Source organism: Littorina saxatilis, linkage group LG9 (assembly GCF_037325665.1).
Source record: "Littorina saxatilis isolate snail1 linkage group LG9, US_GU_Lsax_2.0, whole genome shotgun sequence".
Classification (NCBI taxonomy): Eukaryota; Metazoa; Mollusca; class Gastropoda; order Littorinimorpha; family Littorinidae; genus Littorina; species Littorina saxatilis.
In genome coordinates this window covers 46537283-46553255 of record NC_090253.1, presented here as the reverse complement: position 1 = coordinate 46553255, position 15973 = coordinate 46537283, and the positions used below count along the sequence as shown (strand labels likewise).

The following is a 15973-nucleotide window of genomic DNA, read 5'->3' as shown; positions in this document are numbered from 1 at the left end:
CGGAAATAACCGAACATTGAAAAACCCACGGACATGTATTACGGAGAAAACTCAAGATAACCGGATGCTTAGCATTACGTCAATATCTTAGGAATCATATGACGTTATGACGTATCATGCTTGCCTACGTAGATTTTATGTTCGAAAGTCTGACTTCTGTTGGGAATTCGCGTGGTGAAGACTGCGGTAAATCTGTAGATGATAAGAGAACAAGGATTGTCTCAGAAGAAACGACGAAATGTTTCAGACCGGTAACTTCATTTCAACATTGCACTACACAATGGACGTTCTATGTGACAGGAGAGTTTGCTGATTTTGTGTTAAACATTGGTGATTGGAGAGATCGTCTGCAAAAATCAGAGATAGGTCGCTTCAGATTGCAGCTTCTGGAAATTTGCAAGGTTTGCTGCCAGTTAAAGAACTGGATTTTACACGTAATGTATGTCATGTACAGTAAGCAACAACAAAAACACACACAAAGCAAATTGCATCGTCTGTCGACTAGCCACAGACACAAGCCTGGCGAGGTATGCGTGTACTTTATACACGTGGAAGAAACCGGAACCATGCGTCTTTGTTATTGCCGATATCGTTTGGATATCGGCAAAAATGGCCAACTTTCGTAGCGTTATGCTTTGATGATCGGAAAAGGGATGTGTGAGACCATCCAATCACAGCCCCCGAATCCCCCCACGTGTCCATCAGAATAGCTATATTGATTGATATTGATAATTAATTAGTTATATTATCTAGTCTAGATGTGACATATATGTATGCTGTTGAATATGGTTTTCAGAGATGGATTGTATATATTGACTTGTTTTTGGTTGCAAATGCCTTTTCCAGCAAATACCCTCAATATTTGTGATCTGGATTTTTCTTTATCTGAAAAGTCAGAGAGAGAGAGAGAGAGAGAGAGAGAGAGAGAGAGAGAGAGAGAGAGAGAGAGAGAGAGAGAGAGAGAGAGAGAGAGAGAGAGAGAGAGAGAGAGAGAGAGAGAGAGAGAGAGAGTATGACGTGTGTGTGTACACCCATGAAAAAGCGTATAACTCGTTTCAAATGTGTTTACTGACCATTGTGATGATTCCAGAAATGGACAGTAAAATGAATGCTTGTATCTTTATACTTTATATTACAACTGCATTTTGTCTGCACATGCTATTTTTAGTTGTGATATAGATTTGTAAGATCTATTTCACGAGAGAGTGAGAGAGAGTTTGTGTGTGTGTCTGTGTGTGTGTGTGCGTGCGTACGTGTGTGTGTGTTGTGTGTGTGTGTGTGTGTGTGTGTGTGCGTGTGTTTATGTGTGTGTGTGTGTGTGCGTGCGTGCGTCTGTGTGTGTGTGTGTGTGTGTGCGTGCGTGCGTTTGTGTGTGTGTGTGTGTCGGCGTAACTACATGTGGACTGGTGCGTACAAGCGTGCGTGTGCATAAGTGTTGTATCTGTTTAACTTGATCTGGCTGTTTTGTCAAGCCTAAATTTAAAAAGTCTTTCACGAAACATGGTTGTACACAAATAGATTGTACGCACAAGACGTTTTTTGTATCGTTACAATTGCCTTTTGATGTAAACTAGTTGTTATCTATTTTGTATCCGGTAAAATCCGGTGCTTTTCTTTGTTGCTGAAAGAAAAGGTGTATATGTGTTGTGTATATATATATATATATATATATATATATCTATATATATACAGACTTGTGTGTGTGTGTGTGTGTGTGTGTGTGTGTGTGTGTGTGTGTGTGTGTGTGTGTGTGTGTCCGCGATGCACGCCCAAGGTTCTCGATGGATCTGTTTCAAATTTGTTGGGCATATTCAGGTAGACCCCGGACACAACCTGCTCGATGATATATTTCAACACGTGCACTCAGCGAGCAGCGCTGAACCGATTTTGGTTTTTCTCTGGATCCATTCCCAGTAACTCTTCCTTATCTTCTCCAGTGTTTTCAGCGTTTATCTCCCTTCCTTCGTGTGGCGTCAATCCATATTCCCGTTACTACGTTACTATTTTTAGAATGTCACTGCACTGTCCAGAACGCTTTCATTGCACCCGTAAGTTGTCCTTACTGTAAAAGTGAAAAGGTCGAATCAATTTATAGCCACGCGAAAAATACACTGTCATCTATCTCTATATATTTATAGATATAGATATACGTAGAGGTTACATGCCGAGTCTCAGTGATTATTAAAAATAATGGTCGAAGTTTGCGGATCATGAAAAATGCGAGCTTTAGCGAGCTTTTTCATGACCGCGAACTGAGACCATTATTTTTTATAATCACTGAGACGAGGTGTGTAACCTCTTCATTCCTCCTTTCTTCAGTTATTCAAAGAAAAGAGGAGTTTTTTTGCGAAAGTTTGATCGAATCCTATTCACTCAACCAGTCAACCTGCGCAGGCGATCGATTAATGCGCGGTTGTATAGTTCCGTGCAAATCATTCCATTCTGTTAACACTTCTTGTCAGTTTTCCTATTTTGGACTAAAATCAAGTACACAGATATGCTGTTATTCTGCTGTGGCGGCAAAGGCAGATATTGTGTGTTCTGTATATGTTTTGGTATCGCTTAGGATAATGTTCTTTCGTCAAATGGGACTAGCAGACGAACTTTTGCACCCGTGTTCCAACGTTCAGTTTTCTGGGGAAAATAGTGTATGAAACCGCTTTATGTTGTTTAAATTGATGAGATGTGTGCATTTGGTTGCGTGTGATCTGTTTATTAAATGAAATATTGTTGAAAACTGACCGTCGGATTGCAGTCTGTTGTCGAAGAAACTGAGTGAAAAAAAATTAGAAAGGGGAACTACTCTTTTCGGAAGACAAAGTATGAGAGTTACTTGCCTTGGGAATTTGCTTGTGATGAACGTTTGTGCACAGCAGACCTAGATTCAGAAAACAACCAAACTCATGGATTTTATATGGAGATTCATGTGTTCAAGCCTGTAGTTGTTAATTTAAATGCGGTATGGTTGCATTGTTTGCTCCAGAGATGTATACTTCGTACATTAGAGCGTTCGGAACTTTTCAGTCGCAAAAGTAGTACCGACGCAGAACAGCTTCTCAACCCATTGCGCTATCGAGGATTCAGGCTGTTGCTGGGTCGTTATTTGTTTGGTTGCTGGGTGTTTATCGAAAAATAACTAGCTCTACAAGTTTACAGAGGTAAAGAAGCAGAGGGGGGAATAAATATATATATATACGGCTTCTCTGTGTGTGTGTGTGTGTTTGTGTGTGTGTGTGGGCAACACCTGTGGATTGTAGAGTTCTGTTTGTGATGTGGTCTGGCGGCTTTGGTGTGTCTGTATGGTCAGGCCGCCGCCTTCTTTCGAGAAGCCATAACAGTTATTCTCAATCCCGTTTGAGTGGACTTCGCCTTTAAAGGTGATTGTGGTGTTTCGGCACTCGGTCACATTTGGCGTCGTCGACAGCGATGGGACTCGACATGAAATATTCAGGCCACTGAATCATTTTCGTGCTGTTTCCATTCTACCTGGGAGGGACCTAAGCTTGGCGGGTCCATGGTTCGGAACTTTATGGACAAAGTTCATTCAAAGGGGGTCGAGTGTGACAGGGAGACTGCCGTCGCCCTTCACAGCAGACTCTGCAGAGTCGTTCGCCTTAGAAGTTGTGGGCTTTCCTTGCATGTACCCGTAAGTTGTCCTCACTGTAAAAGTGCAAAGGTCGAATCTATTTATCGAAAAATCCACTGTCATCTATCTCTATATATTTATAGATATATAGATAGATATATACGGCTTCTGTCTGTGTGTGTGTGTGTGTGTGTGTGTGTGTGTGTGTGTGTGTGTGTGTGTGTGTGTGTGTGTGTGTGTGTGGAGGCAACACCTGTGGATTGTAGAGTTCTGTTTGTGATGGGGTCTGGCGGCTTTTGTCTGTCTGTATGTTCTGGCATTTGAGAAGTCATAACAGATAATATAGGGCTTAGAAATAAGCTCTAAAATTCTCAATCCCGTTTGAGAGGACTTCGCCTTCAAAGGTGATTGTGGTGAACCGCCACGCTGTCTGTCTCTGTTTCGCGATTCACCCCGGCGAAGCCGGGTATTCCTCTAGGATATACATATATATATGTGTGTGTGTGTGTGTGTGTGTGTGTGTGTGTGTGTGTGTGTGTGTGTGTGTGTGTGTGTGTGTGTGTGTGTGTGTGTGAAAGAAAGAGAGAGAGAGAGTGTGTTTGTATGTGAAAGAGGGAGAGTTAAAATATTTTATGACGAAAAATCTTTTTCTAAATATGTATAAGTATTTACGTGCATATGTTTTTAACAATTTTAGTTGTAAATACCTCTTTTTGTAACTCTGGAAAACAATAAATCTTGCCTCGCAATCTGAAAATTGTGGTATGATCAGAGATCGAAAGAATAAGGTTGAATGTGTGTGTGTGTGTGTGTGTGTGTGTGTGTGTGTGTGTGTGTGTGTGTGTGTGTGTGTGTGTGTGTGTGTGTGTGTGTGTGTGTTTGTGTGTGTATGAGAGAGAGAGAGAGAGAGAGAGAGAGAGAGAGAGAAAGAGAGAGACAGACAGACAGATAGAGAAAGAGCGTGTGTGTATGCGTGTGAGCGCTCGCATGTGTGCGTTAATATGCGTTCAAAAAGCAACCAACACTCGAGTACGCACACCACACAGACGCACAAGCATACGCGCAAGCATGCACGCATTCACGCACCGAAGCAAGCACGCTAAACTACTAGCACGCTAGTTCACACACACACACATACACCCACGCACGCACGCATACACACACTCACACACACACACACACACACACACACACACACACACACACACACACAGGGTAAAAGAATAGTCTATAACGACCCCACCATCAACAACAAGAACACATGCAATGACGGCAATCCTTTTCAACCGTCGTGTCAGATTAGCCAGAGTTATACAACCGTCGTGTCAGATTAGCCAGAGTTATACAACCGCAGCTTTCCCCTCTCCTTCTCTTCCTCGTCATTTCAATCAATAAAAATTATTCATGTTCACTCTCTGCTTGGCTTCATCTGAATAGCTAGCTGATCAATTGTACGCTGACAAGAACAGAACTCGGAAAGTTCGCTTTTAAAACCAGTGCTGCTTTAAGCATTCAATTTCACTCGCTACCTCACTTTACCTGAAGAGCAAAAGATTAATCCTACACAGGCAAGAACAGAATTTGCAATGTTCGCTTTTAAAGTCAGTCCTGCTTTAAGCCTTCAATTTCCTTCTATATTTCACTACAGTTGAACAGCAACTGATTGATTTAACAGACAAGAATAGAATTTGGAATGTTCGCTTTTTAAAGCCATGGCAGTCCTGCTTTAAGCTTTTAATTTCACTCGCTACTTCATTACGGTTGAACAACAACTGATTGATTGCACACTGAGAAGAACAGAATTCGGAATGTTTTCTCTAAAGACAACGCACTTTTAAACATTCAAGTTCACTTCCTACTTCACTGCACTTGAAGAGTAACTGATTGATTCTACAGACAAGAACAGAATTTGGAATGTTCGCTTTTAAAGCCAGTCCTGCTTTGAGCCTTCAATTTCCTTCTATACTTCACTACGGTTGAACAGCAACTGATTGATTCTACAGACAAGAACAGAATTTGGAATGTTCGCTTTTAAAGCCAGTTCTGCTTTAAGCATGCACTTTTACTCGCTACTTCACTACAGTTGAATAGGAATTGATTGATCTTCCCCTGACAAGAAAAGAATTGTGAATGTTCGCTCTCAGTAGAATATGCAGCTTTAAAGGCACCGTCCTTCCGGCGTACAGGATCAAGTGTTCACAGCCAAAGACCTGTCTATGCTTTCACGCGGAATAAGAGCTCTATTCCACTTGGACACATACCAAATATCAACAGCGTGGGTAGACGGGCGCAGTGGTGTGGTGGTAAGACGTCGGCCTCCTAATCGGGAGGTCGTGAGTTCGAATCCCGGTCGCTGCCGCCTGGTGGGTTAAGAGTGGAGATTTTTCCGATCTCCCAGGTCAACTTATGTGCAGACCTGCTAGTGACTTAACCCCCTTCGTGTGTACACGCAAGCACAAGACCAAGTGCGCACGGAAAAGATCCTGTAATCCATGTCAGAGTTCGGTGGGTTATGGAAACACGAAAATACCCAGCATGCCTACTCAACGAAAGCGGAGTGAGCTGACTATTCTCTCAGTATAGTGTGGGCAACCTAAATGGGCAAAACGAGCTCACACGTAACCAGACAATTCTGGAACGCTGAAGAAGAAGAAGAATAGCGTGCATGGCTACATCCTGTGCAGTGTGGGATTTGTGTGCTGAATTCTTTTTGACAAGTTTTCACGTATCATTTAAGAAACGAACAAAAATAAAATCTACTCTGCACAAAAAACAACAAGCTTGTTGAGTGTTGGTATGAATTTGAGTTGAAGGATGCTTGTATACCCTGCCAAAGCCGGGACAGAGCGTTTTGGGGTTAACGTCGATTGCTTAAATCTCAAAAACAAATAGACTGCCAACGTTCCAAAATTCAGAATAAAAAACACAAGAATTGTATATGTTATTCGGACGTGTAATTTATGACTAAACAAAAGATTTAAATCACCAACGTGAATTTGTTTAATTAAAAAAATGTTGGTTTGTGATTATAACGTTCTGTTTTGTTTTCATAATTTAATGAACGTTCCAATAGCACACGTACCATTCTTGGTTTTTTTAATCATCGATTGCTTACACAAAAAGAATTGTACACATTAGGCTCACTTACTTCACTTTACTTCAACTGAATAACAACTGATTGGATTTTCCCTGAATAGAACAGGATTTTTAAATTTCTCTTTCTTTCAAACGAATGCAGCACTCTTCCATTTCACTTTACCTGAACATGGTTGATTGGAATTTCGCGGACAATGAGAGAATATTGAGTGCTCTGCGTCAGTCGACTGCAGCTTACGACAAGAGAAAGGCAGTTTATGTCACTCTCAATGCTGCTATAAAAATGTAGGTCAGGCCCTGTTATCGACTTTTAACGGGTATTTTCAATCATAGGCGCCTGAAGGAAAGGCTGTTTCACAAAGTTCGAATTAAACTTTGAAGTTTGTGGGGTGTTTTATAAAAACAATTCTAGGAATTTTGTGTTTCCTGATTCACTGAGAGTTAACTAAAATGATACTGTGATTTTATATCCATCTTCTTTCATGTTGTTGTTGTTGTTGTTGTTGTTGTTGTGTGTGTGTTCTTGTTGCTGATGTTGTTGTTGTTGTTGTTGTTGTTGTTGTTGTTGTTGAAACAAAACCACACACACACACTTACACACACACACACACACACACACACACACACACACACACACACACTAACATATACTAACACACACACACTAACTCTAACACACACACATACACACTAACACACACACCCACACACACTAACACACTCACACACACATGCACACACACACACACACAAACACACTCACACACACACACACACACACACACACACACACACACACACACACATATACACACACACACACACACACACACACACACACACACACAACACCTACCTATTCTTTTCAGATACATATTATAGAACGATCATGTCTCGAATCATTCAGACAACGCATCACACGCCTATTGCGATTTGTTCCGCACCCCCTTTGATTCTAGACGTGCTATCGTCAAGGAAGATTCACAGTAGTTAAAGCGCCTTGGGCAGAAGTCACTCGCATTATCGATTTATTTTATTCAATGGGTTTTCCTATTCTGTGTTTGAATGTTTATTCTTTTTACTTGTGAGATTGTATGCACATTTGTTTGGATTTTGTTTTCCTCGTTTCTGTGTGGTTTTGTTTTGCTTTTGTTGTTGTTGGTTTTTTGGGGGGGGTTAGGGGGTGTTTCGTTCTTTGTTTCTCTCTTCCTTTCTTTAATTCTTTTATCTTTCTTTCTTCTTTTCTTTATATGTATGTTTATTTGTTGACTTTCTTTGTTTTTGTTTATTGTTCTTGGTGGGGTTGGTGTTTTTTTGGTGTTTTTTTGGTTTTTTGGGGGGTGGGTGTCTATCTGTCTGTCGGTCGGTCTGTTTGTCTGCCAGCCTGCCTGCCTGCCTGTCTGTCTGTCTGTCTGTCTGTCTGTCTGTCTGTCTGTCTGTCTTTCTTTCTTTCTTTTTTCTTTCTTTCTGTCTTTCTTTCTTTTTTTCTATTCTTTCTTTTTTTCTGTTTTTCTTTCTTTCTTAAACAGCTGACGCATTGACAGTTTATATTTGTGTGGAATTGAAAGTACTTTAAAAGAACTGGAAGATGTCCCTTTAAAACGGCAGGACAATGCATGCATTCGGAGGGTTCAGTGCAGGGCTCGCTTTTACAACTCTCACGCTGCGTGGCCAAGCTCTTGTCTCTGGGCAAATAAATGTACCCGTCTGTTGCAGAGAGCTGTGGAGTTTATTACAAGTACAATCTTCACAGTATACACAGCGACCTTGTTTTGTGTTTATTGTATCACCTTTATTGCTGCTTACACTTGCAGAATAAACTAAAGGTGCGCTTTGAGAAGAGTGCTAAGGTATGTGTGGTTGTATATCGTTGAAGGATACGGATAACTCAAATGTATTGGCGTGTGGATACTTCTGCTTAGATTTGTGGATGGAACTTCAAGAGTTACTTTGAGGAAAGCGTAACTGAGAAGAGGCATATGTGTCGGCAGAGGATAATGACAATGTGACAAAGGAGTAATTCAGTGTTTGATCGACGTATTGTTTTTTTTTATTATTCACTGACTTACAGTGATTTGTGCTTACATCTGCACACTTATGGAATGAACTTAAGACTAGGGTTGAAGAAAGTGTATATGGTTGTGTTAGCTAGGACAAAGACAACGCGCAGAAGTGTGATCGAGTGTTTTATTGATTCCTAGATGTAGTTTTGTATTCACTGAGGCACAGTTCTTGCTGGTTACACTATTTGGAATAGGCGTCACGACTGCTTTCAGGAGGGTGTGAACGTGGGAATGTGTGTATCGTTGAAGATTATAGAAAACCTGACAAGTTTTGATAGAGTGTATTATTAGTTCGTGAATGGTGGCAGACATATATATATGGAAACACAGTGGGATCAATTATTTCTATTGATTTTACGAGTGTTTGGGAGCATTTATAAGCAAACGTGAATGTGTGGTATTGATTCGATGGAGTTGTGGTTTGGCTAAGGATTATTAAATATCTCCATCAAGATAAAGGTAAGTAAATATATAACATTACTAATAATGATACAATAAATGCATTTAATGTTTGTCGTTCCGTGCTATGTCTGCCTATCTGTCTGTCGGTTTTCTTCGGAGTAAAACATTAGTTTCTGTTTTCGTTTTTATATTTAGTCAAGTTTTGACTAAATATTTTAACATCGAGGGGGGATCGAAACGAGGGTCGTGGTGTATGTGTGTGTGTGTGTGTGTGTGTGTGTGTGTGTGTGTGTGTGTGTGTGTGTGTGTCTGTGTGTGTGTGTGTGTGTGTGTGTGTGTGTGTGTGTGTGTAGAGCGATTCAGACTAAACTACTGGACCGATCTTTATGAAATTTGACATGAGAGTTCCTGGGTATGAAATCCCCGAACATTTTTTTCATTTTTTTGATATATGTCTTTGATGACGTCATATCCGGCTTTTCGTGAAAGTTGAGGCGGCACTGTCACGCCCTCATTTTTCAACCAAATTGGTTGAAATTTTGGTCAAGTAATCTTCGACGAAGCCCGGACTTCGGTATTGCATTTCAGCTTGGTGGCTTAAAAATTAATTAATGACTTTGGTCATTAAAAATCAGAAAATTGTAAAAAAATATAAAAATTTATAAAACGATCCAAATTTACGTTTATCTTATTCTCCATCTTTTGCTGATTCCAAAAACATATAAATATGTTATATTTGGATTAAAAACAAGCTCTGAAAATTAAATATATAAAAATTATTATCAAAATTAAATTGTCGAAATCAATTTAAAAACACTTTCATCTTATTCCTTGTCGGTTCCTGATTCCAAAAACATATAGATATGATATGTTTGGATTAAAAACACGCTCAGAAAGTTAAAACAAAGAGAGGTACAGAAAAGCGTGCTATCCTTCTTTGCGCAACTACTACCCCGCTCTTCTTGTCAATTTCACTGCCTTTGCCATGAGCGGTGGACTGACGATGCTACGAGTATACGGTCTTGCTGACAAAATGGCATTGCGTTCAGTTTCATTCTGTGAGTTCGACAGCTACTTGACTAAATATTGTATTTTCGCCTTACGCGACTTGTTGTTTTTGTTCGTGTATGTTTTGTTTGTTTTAAATAAAGAATTGATTCGGTAGGGTGTACAAGTGAATGTTGGGTTTTTGATCTTCAAAGGAATAGGGCCGGTGTCACGAACTGAAAACTCTGCCTGAACAATCCTTCTCATTGCGGTAAATGCGCATGCGCTAACATGGGGAGATTAATCAGGTCGTGAATAACCTAACCCTAACCCTAATCCTTACCCTAACCCTTACCCTTATCCTAATCCTAACCCTAACCCTAACCCTAACCCTAACCCATGGTTCGTTCGGTCAAAGGGTCGCATTTTTTAAATCCAAGATTGGCGCATGCGCATTGACCGCAATGAGAAGGATTGTTCAGCAGAGGTTTCAGTTCGTGACACCGGCACGGTGTTTGTTTTTACATTTAGTCAAGTTTTGACTAAATGTTTTAACATAGAGGGGGGAATCGAGACGAGGGTCGTGGTGTATGTGTGTGTGTGTGTGTCTGTCTGTCTCTGTGTGTGTGTAGAGCGATTCAGACTAAACTACTGGACCGATCTTTATGAAATTTGACATAAGAGTTCCTGGGTTTGATATCGTCAGATGTTTTTTCATTTTTGTGATAAATGTCTTTGATGACGTCATATCCGGCTTTTCGTGAAAGTTGAGGCGGCACTGTCACGCTCTCATTTTTCAACCAAATTGGTTGAAAGTTTGGTCAAGTAATCTCCGACGAAGCCCGGACTTCGGTATTGCATTTCAGCTTGGTGGCTTAAAAATTAATAACGACTTTGGTCATTAAAAATCTGAAAATTGTAAAAAAAAAATTAATTTTTATAAAACGATCCAAATTTACGTTCATCTTATTCTCCATCATTTTCTAATTCCAAAAACATATAAATATGTCATATTTGGATAAAAAAAAAAAGCTCTGAAAATTAAAAATATAAAAATTATTATCAAAATTAAATTGTCCAAATCAATTTAAAAACACTTTCATCTTATTCCTTGTCGGTTCCTGATTCCAAAAACTATCATGTCAAAAAACAAGAAAGGTAATTAAGTTGTTGGAACGTTTGTCATTGACAAAACGGTACGTTACTATCACAAATATATCGACCCAACGGTCTTTAAAGTGCACAGACAAACAATTGGTAACAAGAACTTAGCTTGGTGGAATTTTCGGCCGCTTGCTGGTAAACCTCAAGCGAATTTGAATGGATTCTGAATTTTGGATCGTTGGCAGTCTCTTTGTTTTTGGATTCACTATCAAGTCATTTTAAACTCTTCCAGAATCAACAACAGAATGGGCTGCTCTCCTACCATCACAACAACTCTTCTCCTAACAACTACACTTCTCCTCCCGACATGCTTGGCCTTGACCCGTCGTCCTTGCGAGGAGGAAGGTCAAAAGGCCAAAGGTTACACCTTCACCATCATCGACCCGGTGACAGGAGAGAGGGTGTGGTCATTCTGTGACTTCCCTGATCCTCGCAATGACCACAAATATTGCGGCCTTCCTGATTGGCCAGGACCCGCCTTCTTGTGCGATCCGGACAATCTGATTGGTTCTGAGAAAGAAGGTGTGTATGCTGTTGTGTGTGTGTGTGTGTGTGTGTGTGTGTGTGTGTGTGTGCATTGATGATTGGGCAAGCAAAAACGAAGAAAGGAAGAAAGAAAACAAACAAGCGAATAAGCTGAGAAACAAACATACACACAAACAAACAAACAAACAAACAAACAAACAAACAAACAAAATCACACGCAGACACTCAGACATAAAGACACATACACACACACACACACAAACGCACACACACACACACACACACACACACACACACACACACACACGCACGCACACACACACACACACACACACAAACTCACACACGTTTTGGCGGCTCTTTGGTCCTAAACTATTCAGAAGGATTCATATTTTATGCGCCGTCAAATGTAACCCAGAAGAAATGTGTCTTTGTATTTTAACTAATGAGCAATGTGCTTCATTATGTGCATTCAAAAAATAATTAAATATTCAAAAATAAAAAAATAAAAATGATGTGCATTTTTTTCAGCGGGTAAAATCAACGCACACCTGGAGGCCATCCAGACCAACACGTCACGCCAGTGCACGGGTCAAGATGGCCGCCGTCAAGGCTTCATCGTGGCCGTCGTGCTGGTGGATAGGATGAGAATCGGCTCTCCTTACTCGGCAAACAGGTACATGAAAACAATTTATATCTGTTTACAATATGTATATTGCATCTCCCAGAATTGTTGATACAATACAATACATACAATACAATACAATACGACACGACACGACACGACACGACACGACATGAACACTTACATCGGAGGCGGTCATGCAGCCAGAAACGATAGCTAAACGTGACTTAATTTATTTCTTTAAATTTCCCGTCATTTAATTTCCTTTGACTTTATTTTCTAACCAACAGTTGCATGAACGAGTGCGGTGAAATTCATCCCACAGTCAACACCAGTGCACGTGCACCAACGACAGGCGAACTCAACGTTGCTATGGAAACATTCGCAGAGGGTCTTCGCCTGGGAATGAGAATGGGCTCCTGCGGAAACGACCTGATTCTTTTCTACAGCAAACAATTCCACAGGGTGAGTGTTTGGTTTGCTATTGCCAGCTATGTTGGGAGCTTCTTGGCAAAATGACTTGCTAGGCCGTAATCCAAAATCAAAGAGACCGCACATGTTCCAAAACAAGAAAGTTAAGCAATTGGAACGTTTAATTTGTGACAAAACAAATCGTTACAGTCACTGATCTTCAACCAAGCGGTCTTTCAGATGAACAGACAGACAAACACTTATAAAACAGTAAGTGAACTTATCTGACAAATGTTCCAGTAACTCGCTCGGAAGACACAAAGCTTGTCCTTGTTCCAAAAAAATGATGATTGCCAGGAGACTGGTTCCGATTAACTCTCACTTACCCTTTTACACATGTTGTATGCATTTTAGAGCGCTTACTTCCCTTTGTTTATCAAATGGGCCTTGTTCCCAAATTCATGCATTGTAGGCTTATGCATCATTTACATGAGATTTGATTGGCTAAAAAGAAAGGAGAGCTGATTGATTGGTCGATTATTGATTGATGATTGATTGATTGATTAATTGATTTGTTGATTGGTTGATTGATTGATTGATTAATTGATTGCTTGATTGATTAATTGATTGCTTGCTTGATTGCTTGATTAATTGATTGATTGACATGATTGATTGATGATTCGCTGTGTGGTTGGTGGGTAGAGTGATGGGGGGATTGGCTGTGTGGTTGGTTGGTGTGTGGATGGATATATAGATAGATGCGAGGTTACTTCTTTGGTGTGTTGGTTGGTTGGCTTGATGGATGGACGTTGTGATGGATAAACAGACTGATGCATTGATTCCTATAAGGGTGCATTAACATGTGAATTAGTGCTTTCCGAACTGATTGTCCTTCAAACACTTAACCCTTACACTGGTGCAATTCTGTAACACATGTTACATAGCCACTGGTGAATTGACAGAGAGAAAAATAAAGAAAAACGGTCATATAGGTTTTCGCATCCATGGGAGGTAATCGGAACCGACCAAACTGACTGAGCCAGTAGCGCGACATAATTATGTCGTGACAACCAGGTGACAGTATACGTAAAGTAGCGCGACATATGTCGCGACAACCAGCCTAAGGGTTGATTACTTCTCAAGTAAATTGGTCAATCGGTAACCATGTAACACACAGAAAACAACCACACACAAATCAGAAACATTTACAAAGACGCGTAGTGCTTCCAGCCTTTTGCTCGACAACCTGTGTCAAAATTATATACTTTTGTTCATTACAAGGCATTAAGATCCGAATAGACTTTATGCCCTTAGTTTAACAACATTAGTCGAAAGTATTCATTTGTTTTCCATTACAGAACATTTAGAACAGAATGCATATCAACCCTTTCTCTGAATACATGTATTTTAGTGTGTGTCTGAAATGTCCAATTAGTGTCTGAATTTTTCAACTAGTGTCTGAATTTTTCAACAAGTGTCTGAATTTTTCAACTAGTGTCTGAATTTTTCAACTTGTGTCTGAATTTTTCAATTTGTGTCTCCATATTTTAACTTGTGTCTGAAATTTACAGCATGTGTCTTAATTTGTTAACTTGTGTCGGGTTTTTTCAACTTGTGTCTGAATTTTTCAACTTGTGTCTGAATTTTTCAATTTGTGTCTCCATATTTTAACTTGTGTCTGAAATTTACAGCATGTGTCTTAATTTGTTAACTTGTGTCGGGTTTTTTCAACTTGTGTCTGAATTTTTCAGCGTGTGTCTCAATTTTTCAACTTGTGTCTGAAATGTTCAATTTTTGTCAGAGTTGTTCAACTTGTGTCTCAATTGTTCTCTGCATGTTTTCAGGTGCAAACGTCAATGGGCTGGAGAGTGGCAGACGTTTTGGAATCATCTGACATCTCTGACCTTCACGCCCGTTTCCTTAGTTACGCCAAGGATGGTGACCTTGAGCAAGCTCTGCTCTACGTTGCTAAGCAACTGCGCTCTGACCTACGGGGCCTTTTGCCTGCTACTATTATGCTGATTGTTACCTTGGTAAGGAACTGTGTGGATTTGTAATATGTGTGTGTGAGGGGAGGGTGTAGTGAAGGTGGTGGAGGGACGGGCGGTGGGGTTGGGGTGGCGGGGAGGGGAAGAATGGAGGAGGCGTGTGTGTGTGTGTGTGTGTGTGTGTGTGTGTGTGTGTGTGTGTGTGTGTGTGTGTGTGTGTGTGTGTGTGTGTGTGTGTGTCAGTGTGTTTGTATATGTTTGTGTTTGTGTGTTTGTCTCTGTGTTTGTATGTGTATGTGTCAGTGTGTCTGTATGTTTGTGTTTTTGCGCATTTTAGTTGTTTTAAGCATATCCATCTTTAATACATGAGCGAGTGTGGATATCGATCAAAAACATAATAGTTGTCCTTCGGCTCCGAATAATTCAAAAACACACATACAGAAAAACTATATTTCATGCATAGTGCAAGTCTAGCCATTGTCTTCCTCATTGTCCCACAGATAGCAGCAATCTTTCTGGCCATCTTCCTGATGTTTTTCCTGCATCTTAACGACATAGACTACAACGTATGGGGCCACGAGGGGACTTCCAAGATGGCGGACGTGACGGTGAAGGCAGTGACGGGCGTCTACTTCATTGATTGGGTGTTCAGAGCAACGGTACACATCTCGGGCAGAATCCCTCTCTGGCCTGTCGTGCTACTCTTCGTGGCTGGCCTGGCTTGCTTGATCGCGTTCTTCACAACCGACAATCTTTATAATAATTTGTAAAAATAAAAAATTTAAAAAAAATAAAAATACAGTGAAATCTAAACATCATAGTGACTTTGACGGGCCTGGCTTGTATGATTACGTTCTTCACGACGGACAATCTTTGTAATAATTTGTAAAATTCCTACAGTGATGTAACAGATTAACTGAATGTGTTGAAATTGCTTCACGCGACTTCTTTACTTTACTTTACTTTACTTTCTGTTCCTTACGACGACGGACAATCTTTATAATAATTTGTAAAATGCCTACAGTGATTGAACTGATTGACCGAATGCGTTGACATTGCTTCACGCAACGACTTTACTTTGCTTCACTTTATGTTCCTTACAACGACGGACAATCTTTATAATACATTGTTTTGACAAAAATCAAATGAATACAGTGAAATCTTA

At 40.3% G+C, this 15973-nt stretch overlaps 1 protein-coding gene across 1 annotated transcript; it reads left to right on the top strand.

The window, feature by feature from the left end:
* The first annotated feature begins 8107 nt into the window (after positions 1 to 8107).
* Positions 8108 to 15602, top strand: LOC138976253 (uncharacterized). The gene is made up of 6 exons (XM_070349092.1): positions 8108 to 9204; positions 11531 to 11820; positions 12316 to 12460; positions 12700 to 12874; positions 14665 to 14853; positions 15309 to 15602. Exons 2-6 carry the CDS (start codon positions 11544 to 11546, stop codon positions 15576 to 15578), a joined length of 1056 nt encoding a protein of 351 aa, XP_070205193.1. The 5' UTR covers positions 8108 to 9204; positions 11531 to 11543; the 3' UTR covers positions 15579 to 15602.
* The last annotated feature ends 371 nt before the right edge of the window (positions 15603 to 15973 follow it).